The sequence below is a fragment of the Tyto alba genome, unplaced genomic scaffold (assembly GCF_018691265.1).
Source record: "Tyto alba isolate M040663 unplaced genomic scaffold, T.alba_DEE_v4.0 Super-Scaffold_16, whole genome shotgun sequence".
Lineage (NCBI taxonomy): Eukaryota > Metazoa > Chordata > Aves > Strigiformes > Tytonidae > Tyto > Tyto alba.
Window position 1 is genome coordinate 19,012,501 of NW_024881278.1, and position 15,000 is coordinate 19,027,500.

At 43.3% G+C, this 15,000-nt stretch overlaps 1 protein-coding gene across 6 annotated transcripts in view; it reads right to left on the reverse strand.

Annotated features, from left to right (window-relative positions):
• Positions 1-15,000, reverse strand: part of PROX1 (prospero homeobox 1) — a 49,773-nt gene that overhangs the window by 13,578 nt on the left and 21,195 nt on the right. For all 6 annotated transcript variants that reach the window (XM_042789582.1, XM_042789583.1, XM_042789584.1 and 3 more), the window contains exon 4: positions 14,869-15,000. This exon is cut by the window's right edge and continues 63 nt beyond it. In XM_042789582.1, the coding sequence (XP_042645516.1) occupies positions 14,869-15,000 (132 nt within the window). The remainder of the gene's footprint in view (positions 1-14,868) is intronic.

Consider the following 15,000-nt stretch of genomic DNA (forward strand, 5'->3'; position numbering starts at 1 on the left):
TTTTTTTTGCAATTGCAGGACTTTATGGATTTAAAAAAATCTTTATTCATGTTGACCTGGTGGGCAACAAGTCACCTTGCCAAATAGGAAAGCCAAAATCTCTAGTGGACTTAGGATCAGAGGTCTTCAGCTGGTGAAGGCTGCTCATGTTGCAGAGCGCAAGGTCGTGGTAACGGGAGGTAAACAGGTTGGAGGGGGTGAGAGGGGGAAGGCCAGATCACTCTTTGAGTTGGATGATCTAGACAGTGGCTATAGAGAGGGATTCTGCAGGGAGCCTCTTAAGGCATAAACAGCATCTATTAGGCAAGTGATATAGAACCTCTCCAGGATGATGAGCGAGCCCACTACCAGGGGAGCTGTCTCACCACGGGTAGGTCCAGGTCTGACAGCTTTAATGTGTATGCACAGCAGTCTGCACCAGCACAGGTACAGCCACAGCAGAAGAGATTCAGGGAAATATTTCTGCTGAGAAAACAAAGCATGAACCAGATGTGCATTGGTACTCCCCACACCCAAAGTCAGAGTAAGGTGAGCTTTGGGGGTACGATGCAACCTTCTTAAAGGAGATGCCTGAGAAACTTCACGTGGATCATACACACATATCCCTGAGACCCTTCCTCACGTGAGAAAGACTCAAGCTTTTGGGGCAAGCCAGCACCTAAATATGTATTCCCCTATCCACAGCCTGTCATTTAGAAAACCTACTGAGGACAAGCCCTTCCTGGTCTCTCCCTACCCGTAAGACGCTGCATCGAGCCACGCTGGGGTCAAGCCAGCAGTAACGCAGCGAGGCATCGCACTGTTTCTGAGGCCACTTCTCTGTGGCCTTCCAGGGAGACTGGTGACATGGGGACCAGCCCCTTCCTCGTGTGCACCCCACCGAGCCAGGTGCCCTCCCACTGCTTTAACAGAGAGCTACAAGGCAACCCACCTACCCGCCGGGCCCTCCGCAGACTAGGGACTTGTGCAATTAGGAGCTGCAGGCACAGATCTGCTGCTGGTTCCAGGGTAAGGCTGCCCCGAGCAGCACTGCCTTGCCCTCGGTTTTCCTTGCGCTCGCAAGGGCAGCGTCTGCAACACCTCGCTGGTGAGCTGGCTCCTGCCACGCTTATCCAGACCGTCACCTCCCCTCTCGCATATACTCTTTTCCCCCGAGCCCAGCGAGCTGCTGCGTGGGACCGTCTCAGCGCTGCGAGTTGGTGTGGCAGCATATCAAGCAGGAGGCTTTGGCTTCTACACAGGAATTGGAGGCAGGTTTTGGAGTAAGTTGCTACACTTTTTGGCGCGAAAGCTATGGCAGCATATGGCCCAATGTTCTCAGTTTAAGTCTGACACTTAACATTATTTAACAGTTTCTGTGTTAGGTGCTTTATAAGGTAAAGGAAATTAACAATTTTCAGCTAATTAGATCACTCAATTGGCTGAACATCCTGGACACCTCAGAAAAAAACAGGTTGGCTCAGGCGATGGAGAGGCTAATGCCTCTTCCATTATCACTTATGAGGAGAAGGAAATAGTTGGAAAGGATGCTTTTATTTTAAAAACACAAATACAAAATACCTCAACTATTGGACACTCCAGTAAACACACTCTTCTCCCAACCACCACCTTTTTAGAGAGCAGGGCATCAGTTTGCCCACCACTACATGTGTCACAGTCCCCCTGGCTACAGCAGCAGCTCTCTGGTGCCACCATGGTCTGCATTTATTGCCTTCAAGTTTCCTCTCACAACTCCTGCTGTACAAATCTGTTAAGAAACAGATTTTTTGGAAAGAGAAAAAGATGGACAAGAAGTTGGGTGGCTGTTGAGGACGGTCTGCTTTCCCACTGTGGTACACAAGGAGAAGCCCACCCTTTTGGGACAAGAGTTAACAACACAACACTCAGCCTGGCATTTGGGAAGGGAAAAACATTAGCCTGACTGCAGATCAAAAGAGAAAAATTAGGAAAACAACACAGGTTTCTTACTGCATTTACTGTTACACTGTACCTTTTTTACTCTTTGTAAAAAGCTGGAAAGCACATGCCCCTCAAATGATTTAAGAATGTATTTTTAAAGTGTTTGTTTGAAATGAAGCTGAGATCCCTTATCCCTTAAGTAGAGTTTGGGGCACTAGTAATCTGCTGCTGGCTTACTGTTATCTCCTCACCAAGCTCACAAAGAGGAGAGAGAATGGGCATGGCTCTTACAAGGAAAAAACTGACAGTGGGGCTGCTGAGATGCCTGATAATATCGGGGAAGTGAAAGTGGTAGTGCAGTGAAAATGGATACTGCATGATACATTAGATTTAATCGCCTGCATTTCAATTAAGCTTTTCTACAAGTAAAGATTGGGAAGTACTCTGCAGGCTCCCTGCGTGGCTGGAGCCCCGAGCGCCGCTGGTGCTGCGCGCCCCGGCTGGAGGCACACAACTGCGCGTCCACGGCTCGCTCGGGCTGAAACCCCCCTCCTGCGTCCCGGGGTGCTCCCTGTTAGCACCCATCTTCCCATTCTGCAGTACGCGAGAGGCGTCCCGCGCCGCACGCCTCACGGCATTGCCAGCAGCCCCGTGGGATCTCTGTCCCGGGACCGCTGTGCCCATGGATCAGGGGATGAGCCTAACCATCAAACACAGCCACTCTCTCATGCAAACACAACGGCCTTAATGTGCTAGTTTTCAAGCATAAAACTTGGTAAGACTTGAGAGTAGTGTGGGCTAAAACAAAATAAAAAGATTTTCCATTTTCAATTTATTTCATCTTTTTGCACCTTGAAATTCAGTTCTCTCTTTCCCCGTTCTCAAAAATCATCAATAGCATTTTACTGGGGAGATGATTATCAGATTCCTTTTCTGCCTTACTGATGAATTAGAACTGCATGAGATGTGGAGGCTTCTAATGGAAACTCTGATTGCCCTTAACTTACTGCATCGCCAGTGGCACTACCGCAGAATGGAAAAATCACTAAGACTCCTACAGCTTATGATAGTTGGGCATTTAGTGTGTGTTGGGAAATGTAAGAAAGAATCACGGGAGGGGTTATTGTCACACCCCAGACGCTGTCTCATACAAAAACTGAAGGAGAAATAAAACTTTTGCATACAAGAATAATCTAACTTTAACTCAGTCCCATTGCGGTGAAATGCAATCTGCTACAAGAGGCTGCCTACCATGCCAAGCGGCATATTATGTACCCTGCTGCCAAATTCTGGCAGGTAGAACATAGAGGCGCCCACAGAAAACCTGCCCAGGAAAGTGACTACAGGGATGACCACCCAATTCTGGCTCTGCTGCAGGAACAGCAGAGAAGTTATTGCGTACTCTCCTGGACACATCAGCTAGATGGGAATGTGATAAGTTACTCTGAAGGACCAAGCGGCGCAGCCTGGACTGTGGTGAGCAGGTATGCCTCTCACCAGCAGTAAGTCCTCTGATTTCATGGTATATTACCATGTGTAAAAGAGCTGGGTAGGCAGAAACTTCTGGTTAGACCATGGATATAGAGGAAAACTGGTTCACAGAGCTTGTAGCATGCAAGGATTTTTTTACATTCAGCAGAATTTGGCCCCATAGATGAACCATTAACACTATAGAAGTGATAATTAAAGACTTACACATCTAGAACACATCTTATGTATATATATAAAAACATTGTAACAGTTAGTAAACATCTGTAATTGGTGTTGCTTGCCCTCGCACACTCTTCCCATCTCTCTGCATTGCAGTCACCTTTGTCTTCTGTGTCTGGCCCTGAAAAGCTCCAACTGTGCCCTCTCCCTCCTCAGTTTGCATGTGCTGGGGTGGGGAGAGTGATGAGGGTGGTTGGAGAGAGGGATGGGAAGCAGGTGTTGTTTAATCAGTCTGGCAGGGAAATAAGCAGTCACTGGGGTCCTTCTGGGGGTGTCATGAAGGTGGTAAGCATGCCCTCTGGCAGCAGGGTGCCTCCTTTCCTCTTTCCCATGGCAGAGGGTAAGGGCAAGGCAAGGAAATTGTGCATGGTTATGGGTGAGGGATGTTGCAAATGAAGCTGGCTCCGCCAGCCCAGGCTCCCCACAATTAACTCTGACGAACCTCCTCCCAGCGTAACCATACTTTTATGGGCATCCAGAGCCCACTGTGATGGGATAAATTGCTCCATCTATTTCACCCCAAGTCATGTGGCTGGACAAACTGAGCTACAAACACCCCGTTCCAAGCTTCAGTGCAGGACCTGCTGGGGCCCAGTGAGCCTTGCAAGCCTATGAGGTCAGAAGATGAAGTTTTACATCCTAACAGACTGAGTTCCCTCTTGTTTGACTCCTCTTTATCCCTTGCAGAAGGAAATGGTGCGACTCCAGACGGCGCTGGATTAGATAACCTCGAGGCTGGGCCTCATCTGATGGAGCCAGCCCTCTCTGCAATTGCATGAGATAAGCCACTTTGGCTTCCCCCTGAACACTGATACTCAGCAGTTAAAGGGCTTTTATTTGCAATGTTGATTTCTCCTCTTTCCTCTAAAAACTTTCTGAAGTTGTAGACTACTGCTTTAAATGCATTTATGTGTCTATGCCACCGTTCTCCCCTAAGTCCCAATCAATGCAGCAGCCTTTCTGCTTAGCAACAGAGATCATGCCACCCTGGCTGCTCTCTACAAAGCCTCTCCATTAACTACAGAAACAAGTTCAAGGCCACATCTTTGAGCGCTCGGGAACACCACCTGGACACAGCTTCTTCTGACTGCACATTTCCACTAGAGCCTTGAAACCGCCCCCCCACAGAGGGCAATTCACGAGTCCCTCCAGTGGCACACGAAACGAGGCAGAGCCCGGCTGCGCACCTTCCCCCTCTGCAGATAAGAAAGATGAACCTTGCCCCTTCCAGATCTACAGGGAGAAACCATCTCCAATACGTTGATTACCTTCGGCCAGCCCTTCTGGCTGTCCCTCTCGCCCACCCACACTCGCAGGTCAGGCAGATGTCAGGCTCTTTCTCTGCACTACGAAATTCGGCTGCGCTCTGGTACTGCAGGTGATGGGCTCTGCGTAACTACAGAAAGCGATCCAGTACTCCAGACTCCCTCCCTCTTGGAGCAAACAGTATTTCTTAACTTCACTTCTTCTGTTATTAATGTCACTTCAGCAGGATACTGCACCATGGCTGCTTCACCTCCCAGGTTTTCTTTCTCTCATGCAGGTGAAGGCCAGAGTCCTCATGGACCCCTGCAACATTCTGCTGCTACTTCCTCACAGTCTCAGTATTTCACCCTTACAAATTTAAGTATCTTTGCAAACAGTGTCCCCGCTGCATTCCACACCAAATCTAAGTTGCCACTGCTTTCTCAGCTAAGAATACTTGCTTTGAGAAGGGGCAGGAGCCCAGAAAGCTGGCCCAGAAACCAGCACTGGTCACAATGCTGCTAAACCTCTCCCATGGTTTCCAAAGGTTATGCCACTTTGCTTATTCACATTATGAGACACTGACTCTTGTCCATTTTAAAACACATTGAAGGTATCAAACAGTGTTCTGCATGAAGGTGACCTATTCAAAATCCTACAGGACAGGCAATCCTATCTGTAAGACTTCTGTTAAAGTCAGTCACACAGCCCTGACCCTGCCCTGTGAGACAGTATCGGCTGAGACCTCCTCTTTTGGCACGTGCGCCTTACAAAAATAAAAACAACGCCCCCCTCCACCCCAAATCCATAAATGTGATGGCTCTGTGACTCCAAAACCAGGTCTGCATTTAATTTTTAGTTTTAAAATAAACAAATAAAACTTTTTTCCAATTAACATTTAACATATATTCACATACTCGACTGTATAGTAACACAACAAAAGACAGCTCTTCAGATGGCACAGATTAATTAGCTGCAATGATTGCTGGAGCTGATTTACACCAGTAACTGAGAATCCAGCCCAGAATTTAGTTCAGTGTCACAGAGAAAAAGTGGGGGGTGGGTGGGATGTGGAGGGAAAAATCTTACAAAGCTAGTAAGCTAACCCACTATTTCACATATCTCTGGTATGACATTTATATATAACAGCTTAGATAAAGTTTAGAAGATCTAGAATTTTCCTCAATTTTCACAGTATAATATGTCTGATGTCCATTTAATGCGACACATTAAAATAGAAGAAATTTCAGCCGATCAGGTCTCATGAACAACCCCCTCCTTGACTAGACAATGCTGCTTCTCCGAAAGTGCTGAGTGAGAAATTTAGCTATGTCGTCTAAAAGAAATTAAGAAAGCCTGTAAGAAACATGTGCAACTTGCATGTTACCCATTACCACAACTAGGATTTATTAAATGGTAAAAGAAATCACTGGTTTCTTTTCCTTTTCTTTTTTCTCTTTTTTTTTTTTCCAAACTCAAAGTTTTAAAATTTAACTGCCTAGCCTAATGAACTCTTTCTGCATGTAGGATGAATGAAAAAGCATTTCAGCTTGTGAGGGATAAGACTTTATGCAAGTGAGGGATGACATGGGTTAAAATTCACCTTGCTTCTCACTCCTCATCTACGATGGGTTTTTGGAGAACGACGGACATCTGGAAATCAGCTTTACATAGAAAAATAGAAAACAGGGAAGAACTAGGAAGATGAATAAAGGCTCATCACAGACACAAAAGACCAGAGCAAAAAGAAGCTTGGATTTGGGTATTCTTGTCTGGCAAGGAGGCAGGCAGTAAGGCTAATGAAGCATTTGCGATATGGGACGTATGCCAGCGTAACAAAGAAGATGTGCATCAGCTCTGCAGATGTGCCAAAGCCCCCAGAGCAAAATAATGACATAATCACCATCAGTGTCACAGACCAGACTGTACACAAGGTGACATGGGAGAGAATAAATAAGAGTCTTTAGAGGCCTGTAGTACACACACGGGAAGGAATAGCCATTCCTCACAACTGCCACAAGAGAGTGGTGAGATGTTGGGTATAATGTGTGCAGCTAGCAAAAGAAATCTTGAATTGTGCAAGGCTAACGCACTATAAATTGGTGCTTTTCTCAATCTCCAGTTGACGTTTCAATTCCCACTACTCCTTGTTGAATGCAAAATGAAATGGCAGTAGAGTCAGAAGAGTTTGCCAAGTTTTGTTTTGGTTTGGTTTTTTTGGTTTGGTTTTGTTGGTTTGTTTTTTTTTTTTTTTTGGAGGGGGGTTGTTTTGTTTGAGAAGAGGATGGGGCAATAAGGATGAGTACCAGTAAATAATTGTAAAAGAAAGAACAAAAAACAAAAAACCCCAAACACCTAAAACAAAACACAGCACATCACCACTACATGCACACATGCACACAGGCACAGAAACCCTGCACCATTCAGCTGGAACAATCCTAGGATTCCCCCAAAGCAAAATTAGAAACAAACGAGGATGGGGTTTGCTTTTTTTTTTTTTTTTTTTCGGGGGGGTGTGTGTGTGCTGGTGTTGTGCTTTCTGGTTTACTGCTATCCATGAACTAAACCAGGAAAAATCCCACTAAAATATTTTTCCACGCTAAAAGACAAGATTACTATTTTATTGATCAGTAATAAAACACCGCTTAGGGCAATTTAGTACTTAACATGTTATTTGCGGTGGGGAGTAATCTGAAAAGCTCTGAGTAGCCTTAAATCATTTCACAACAGCTCTTCCTGCATAAAAGCAAGTGTTCGCCTCTGTACAGCTGTGTGATTTTGTGGTATATTTTTTTACAGGACTTTTGTCAATTTTTAAAGAGAACATCTGTTTGATAAAGTAGAACAACACTGGTAGTAATCCACAGGCCTAAGTGAGCAAACTGTGAAAGAGCAGGAGATATGCTGAAGGCGCCAACAGGACTCTCGCAGAAGAAACGCTCAAGTACGTAATTGTTTGCAGGATCTGGCCCTACAAGAGGAGCTCAGAAGAACAAAGCACTTGGCTTCACCAGTGTCCCTTTTCATTGCTTCTAATGAAAGATTCATAAGAATAACTTAAATTTTTTATGATCTTTTTTTTTTTTTTTTTTTTTTGCATTACTGTATTAGCTGCATCTACTTTGTATGTAGTTTCTTCTTAAATACAGAAAACCTGTTTCAAAATGCCAGGCATAATAACTTAATCAGTATAATAATTCATCTTCATTGTTGTGCAGTCCTTCCTAACAGTAAGGGAGATGGAACTCAGAAAATATTTTAGATGATTATTCCTTTTCATTGCAATGTGATGTATTTATGAAGAATGCAGGTGAAGGTCCAAAGTGGAGTTCTTTTTCCTTTTTTTTTAAGATGAAAAAAAATTATTAAAACCTCCCTAATTTGCTAGTTAAACCGTTCAGTGGAAGAATGATTGTATTTGTCCTTTTTGGCTTCGCCCAATTAATTGGAGCAGTAACATAACGACTGTTAATAAACAGCTCTAATTTGACTGTACTTCTTGCCTATCTACTAACCGCACCGTATCTTTGTTTAGTGTATCATCAGGGAAAACAAGGAAGCATGTATATAATTTTGTTCTGTTGTATATGAAGTTTAATAATTGTGTCACAGAGGATTCTAGATTAATCGCAGAAGGCACAGCAATATTAATAATCTGTTTAGCAAAGCCTGGCATTTTTGCACTTTGATCTTAGGAGCAGAGACAGTATGAACTGTGGCAGTTTTTAAAATTAGGTGAATGTTTATTTCTGTTACAGCTCATACCGATGTTGGTTTTTCTGCTTTTTTTACTATGCACCTTCCCTCTAAGAAAGAAAAAACAAACCACAAAACAAAACCTCAGAATAACTCAACAAACAAGCCTGTGCTTATTTGGGTGCGTTTCGATCAAAGCTGGCAGATCAAATTTTTAATTTATTTACCAAAGTTTCATTGCAGCCATTCTTCATAATTACAGCAGTGTTTTAATTTTTTTTTCTTCTCTTGAATAGGAGAGAAGGGGTTCTGAGAAAGTTTTTAATTAGCTAAATAGGTCTGTGTAATCTAGATGAAATAAACACGCCCGTTTGAAAGGGTTGTTAGAACTTTTCCAGCCATTTAATCCATAGATGGCTGAACACAATGATACCTTCCACAGAAAGCTACAGCCACCACCAGCAGCTGTTAGAAGAGAGCTTGCTCCCTGCTCCTATTGATAACCCTTTGTGGAATGAAGAAAAAGAGCTGAGGGAAGGAGAACTGAATGTCAGACAATAGACATCGCTACACACACTGTCTCTGAACTTTCCTCATCTCTGAAGGACAATTAATTATGAAGGCCTTTGGGGTAGGTCGAAGCAAGGGAAAACCTACTGCTGGCCCAGCACTCCAGCCGCTATCTCTGTGTTTGTTAAATGGTTGTGCCTGTTGGGGAACCAGAGTAGCAGCCACCAAAATAGCCAATAGATCATTTAGGAAAAAAGAGCAAAAGATTTTTTTATGTGTGTCTGTCCTTGTATAATTCTATTCTCACTGTGAAATCATCCATACACAAAACACAAGGACAATTTTTTTTTTTTTTTTTTTTTAGAAGAACCACAGGGTAGGTTACAGTCAGAAACGGCCTCTCAGTGGTGTGTTAAAAAGGATGGTCTTTTCACCAAATCATTTCACAGAGGCAAAACAGACAAACACAAAGAGTTGAGACTTTTTCTCCTACATTAAATAGAGTAACTGATAAGGTCAGACATATGATACCTAAAGACATGAATCTGTGAACTCTTGAAGTCAAAGGACTTCTCTGTGCAAAGGAACAATCTTTCAAAGGAAATAGATCATAGAACTCCACTGAATCCCCTTTAAACTTTATGAAGCAGGAGGAGAAAAAGCTCTAAGTAGGGAAGCTTGACAGAAGAGCCTTGAACTATTTTCTGAAGGAAAGATGAGACCCTCCCTAGGCTGCCACAAAACATCTTTTTTTTCTAAAGGCTCTTCTGAACTTTGATATGTGCCAAGACACCGCTATTGAAAGCTGTATAATTATGTGCTATAGCCACTGTAGAAAATGCTTTGTTCACCACAACAAAGAACAATAAGCAAAGTAAAGTGACATTACACTGTATCTTTTTCTTTAAGAATGTTGAGAAAGGTCATGGTACGTTATAACTAATAAAGCTGTTGAGTAAGGAAGTTTAAAGTTGATCTTGCTGTGCTTAAATGTAACCCAATGACAAAAAGGCAGAGGGAACTAAAATTGTAATGACATTAAAAAATAGATCATATATCAATGTGCCAACTTCATTATACAAACACCTTGAATCTAAAGGACGCAAACAGAAAAACTGAGTGTAGTCCTGCAACAGTATTCTTCTCGCGATTCTCTCCCTAATAGCTTCCAACTATAATCTGCAGTTCAACTAACTGCAAAAACTGATTAATAAGCATTAATTGATACATGCAATGTACGGATCTTCTATTGCAAGCTGTGGATTTTGTTACTTGATTAAAAACCGGGTCCATTTCCTGTGCAGTTTCAAGGAAAGCTCTGCTGTTTCACAAGAGAGCCTCTTCAACATTTGAAAAAAAAAAAAAAAAAAAAAAAAAAAAAGGAAAGGCCTGAGGGCATCAATTAAATTTCCTGAAACCAAGATTTTAAAGTGAAAATGAAGTTCCATGTAGACACCTATGTTTCAGATTTTCTTCAGAGGAATCAGGACAGTTACATTTGCTATTCTCAAACTGCCAAAGCAGCTTTATTCTCCTTGCTGCAGATCACCAGACAGCGGCCTTCCGACTTTGTCTTTAAGAATGCTGAGAACGTTGTTGAAACGCTACAACAATAAAGCCCTTGAAGAAGGAAGTATACAGCTGAGGGAAAAAATGCGGGGACTTTAATACTGAAACAAACAACTGTCCCGTTTGGCTGTGCCCACTGCTGGTACCACCAGAAGCGCGGCGACTGCCACGGCAGAGCAGTTTGTATGGAAAGATCAATCTCCAGGATGGAAGTCAGCAAGTTACAGACTTGATTTTCACTTCCCCTGAAGCCACTCTGGTTGTGTAAAGGAGCATTAGGGTGGTTATAAATTGTACTTTACAGTGCCTGTGTATTGCAAAACCACTCGTAAGTAGCCTTAGTTTAAGTAAGAATCGGGTTTGAAGGCTTTAATTCCCCTTTTGATGAACACCAATTCAGTTCAAGATGAATCCTGTAAATGAAACCGGGGAGGAATACAGGTTCCTAAAATAAGCACGAGTGGCCAGAATTTTTGATTATTAAGGATGCCTTAATTTTTGGATGCAGTGCTGGGCACATTTCATTTGCAGGGAATGGACTGTCGAGGACCTCCTGACAAAGTGGCTCTCATTAATAGATCTCCAGTTGAGCATCCCAAAATGGAATTGGCCTAAAACCATCATCACTTCTGAAAATTTTGGCAGCCAGCATTCATGTCAAGGGTTCGTAGGCCGCTTATGTGACTGGGTCATTACTTAGGTTTTATAGGTGGTGTTATTTGGATTGTTTTACCTAATCTCATTGATTTTTACAGGACTAATTCAGAGTGCCTTAAGTTAAACATTCTGCTAAGACTTGAGTACAACTGGTCTTAATTAGGTTTTTCCCAATAGTATGGTTTTCCCCTGCCAAAAGCAGAGCAAACTTCTTAAAAATGGTTTTCTCCCCCTTTGAAATGATGACACGTGCCGTAACTAGCGCTACGAAAAGAGGCAATCATTGCGTCGAGCCCTACTGTACCAAAACTACACACAGTGTATTTGTGCAAATAACGCAGCTTGGCAGACGTTTCACTATTGTGATCAATCTCAATAACTACGTCTGCAAAATCGGGCGAGTTCCCGTGAAGCAGCAGGCAGGCTGAGCTCCGAAAGGCGGCATGCGTGGGGGCTTGCTTTGGTGCTCATTTGCTCACTACGCAGAGGAGCATGGCAAGTGTAAGGAGTAGGCAGGAGGGCATAGAGCGAAATCGCTAGCACAGAGAGACCCTGAGACTTCAGAACTAAGACTGAGTCGTTAAATGTCCACGCGGAAAAGGAACGGGCATCGTGCAGAGAGACGTTAATACATGGAGAATGACAGTAACTACAAAAAAATACCAGGGAATAAGGATGATGGAGGGGGAGTGAGAGCCAAAGCAAGGCTAAAATCCAGGTATTGTCCTCAGGCCAATTTCTTTTGCTTGTTTTAAGTATCTGATTCAGGGGGAGGAATCATATTTATGGTTTTTAACCATATTTTTATTTTAACTCACAGCATGGTGTCTCCCTTGTTTGAAATCATCCTGCCACAGTCACAACTGTGAGCTCTGATGTTCTGTTAGGATGGATTTTGAAAAAGAGAGTTACAAAATGATTTGGGATTTTTTTTTTTTCCTTTTAATGCATAACAGCAATACCTGACTTTAATTATTGCAGCTGGCATTCAAAAGCCTATGGCAACACCACGAAGGAGACAAATATCAAGTGGCATAGCAAGCTGTCCTCTCTTTCTGACCAACTTCAGCATTTATGCTGGGACACTGACATTTGTGGCTTTCGTTTACCAGGGCAACTCACATTCTCCCTCCCTGGAAGAACAGCCCCACAGCAGAGAAGCACTGCTACTTTCCACCAGAAAAATAGTATATTTCCCCCTCCCGCCCCTCTTTCAAAACTCAGTTTCAAATTGCTCTGTGCAGCTCAGCACAGGTTTCTCCAGCTACTCCTACTGCGAGAGAGAGAAATGTGGAACTGGCTACACACATACACACACATCTGCACACAAAACACAGGCAAAGTTGCATCGCACTGGAAGAGGCGTTATATCTCTCTCTGGCTCACAGCCACAAGGGTACAATGGCAAAGCTAAAAACGATAGGACATGTGGTTTGTTAAACATCTTATTTGACTTTGGTACAAGCTGTCAGTTGCAATGCGCAGGGAAAGGAACACAGTATCACAGATTCCTGAGCAAATCAATGGCACAGCCTGATATGGACCAAATGCACATTTTAGCTTTATCATTTTTTCCTAATAGTCAATTTAGGAGTAGTAAAGTATATGCACAAATTTCACCCAAGAAGAGATAAAAGGGGGAGAGTTTAGGAATAGCAGTGTAGGTGATTTAAGAGAAACAGCATATCAGACTAATCAGAAGATCAGCAAAGCATCATTGAAGTATGAGAGGAAGGAACTTTGATGATGCTAAATATGGCAAATGCTCAGTTTGCTAAATCCTTTTGGATCCGATTTCAACATTACAGTATTTGTCATTTTTGCTTTGCAGCCTGTGGGGGAGGGGCCGGGCATTTATCAGGAAAAGTTACATTGGCTACATTAGGCACTGCACCATACAGTTTAATGATCTCGTAACTGCTGGATCTTCAGTGCAAAACCAAGATTTAAACCTCTAGGAAATTCACATCATATATAGATAAGACAAGAAACACTGAGTGAAAGAATCTGTAAATCATCGCCATTTATAACATCTCTTTCCCTCCATGATGGGGGGAAAAAACCCAAGGGGCTCCTTTCCTGCCAGCTGCTAGACCCCTTGGCCAAGAAGAGGAGACTGCAATTACTAGCAGTGCTAAACATACGAGATTTATATTTTCTTATCTACCTGAAAACACCTATCTGCTCCCCACAATTCTTCACTGAAGTAATCCATTTACATTAACACTGCAACTAATGTTTTGAAAAGGAGTAATAAGTGCCTGAAATCATCAAGGATACGAGAACTTTTGAGGGCAAAGAACATTTCAACCTACATTCTGCAAACAGAAAAGTTGGATTAAAAAGAAAAAAAAGCTTTAGGGAATTTAAGCACACTTTGACAGAAAAAAGTTGGTCATTATCTCCTCATGTATTTCCTTTTCCTGCATTTAGCTATTATGCCCTGGCACACGGGCAGACCCACCTCCCAGGGGCGGGAGTCTCCTGTCTTGTGCGTGTGTGAGTACCTCACAGGGCCCGGGGGGGCCACGGCACACCAAACATGAAGTCTGGATGTTGCCGTCAGACGCAATGAATGGCAAACCCCTCAATGAACGTCCTCTTCTCCCATCTTTCTTCATCTGCCCCTTCCATGCAACCATTCTCCCAGAAAAATCTGTATGCTCAGTAGAGGGGGAAGGAGCCAAGAGAGACAAGAAAGTCTTTGCTTAGAGACTTTTTTGCATCATCTGAACTTATGTGCTGTGAAAACAAGCACTGTTAAAAATCCCTCAGAAGGATTTTAGGCAGGAAACCACACTCCTTATGCCGACAAATGTCACTGTTGCTACAGGAGGAGGCTTATTATGCAACGTGACTCTGAGTGGAAGGTGTAGGAAAGAAAACTAAAATTAATAATTAGTACCACCATCGCTTTCCCACTTCACTTCACCAAGAGATGGGATTACTCGAGCCTCCCCCTCGTGCACACCCTGCTCAAATGCATCATTACATCTGACTACCTGAACAATGCAAACTGCCATCCTCAGCAGGGAGAAACACTCTCCCGTGGTATCGCCGAGGGTCAGCATGTTAATGATAACAATAGTCTGCTGAGCTACCAGGCTGGCCTGTAAACAGGAATCTTAATCAAAGCCACAAACCCGTTACAGCAGAAAACAGAGAGCATTTACTTCGAGTAGTCATTTTATCCTGCAGCTTGACAAAGCAAATGCATTTTAGTTCTATAAATCAAATGACGGAGAGCAGAGGAAGGTAACTGCAAGTGTTTGATCATGCAATTACAGCGCTTCAGAAGAGCTGTGAGGTGACTTCTTTCACTATTGTCTCTCCCAAAGCAAACTTCAAAAAGTTGAAGCTAAGAAACTTATCAAAAAAAGTGAAAACTTTTATCTCCTGTCAAGTCCTAGTGAGCCATAAGTCTCCAGCTACCAGGGCTAAAAAGATTAATTAGCATCATTCAGGGATGTGGAATGCCCAGATTCCACCGGTCACGGCCACAACAAAAAGGTACATTATTTTCAAGGCAGCCTGGACCACAGAACGGCTCACACACACACAGAAACAAAGACTGGTGCCTACCTCAAAATCATTTGCTTTATTGTAGTGCATGTTCAGGGCCCTGTACAGCTCACAGTCTCTGGTTATAGACAGCTCCTCAGTGCTCGTGACCCCGTCGTTGATGGCTTGCCGTGCATACTTCTCCATCTGAAT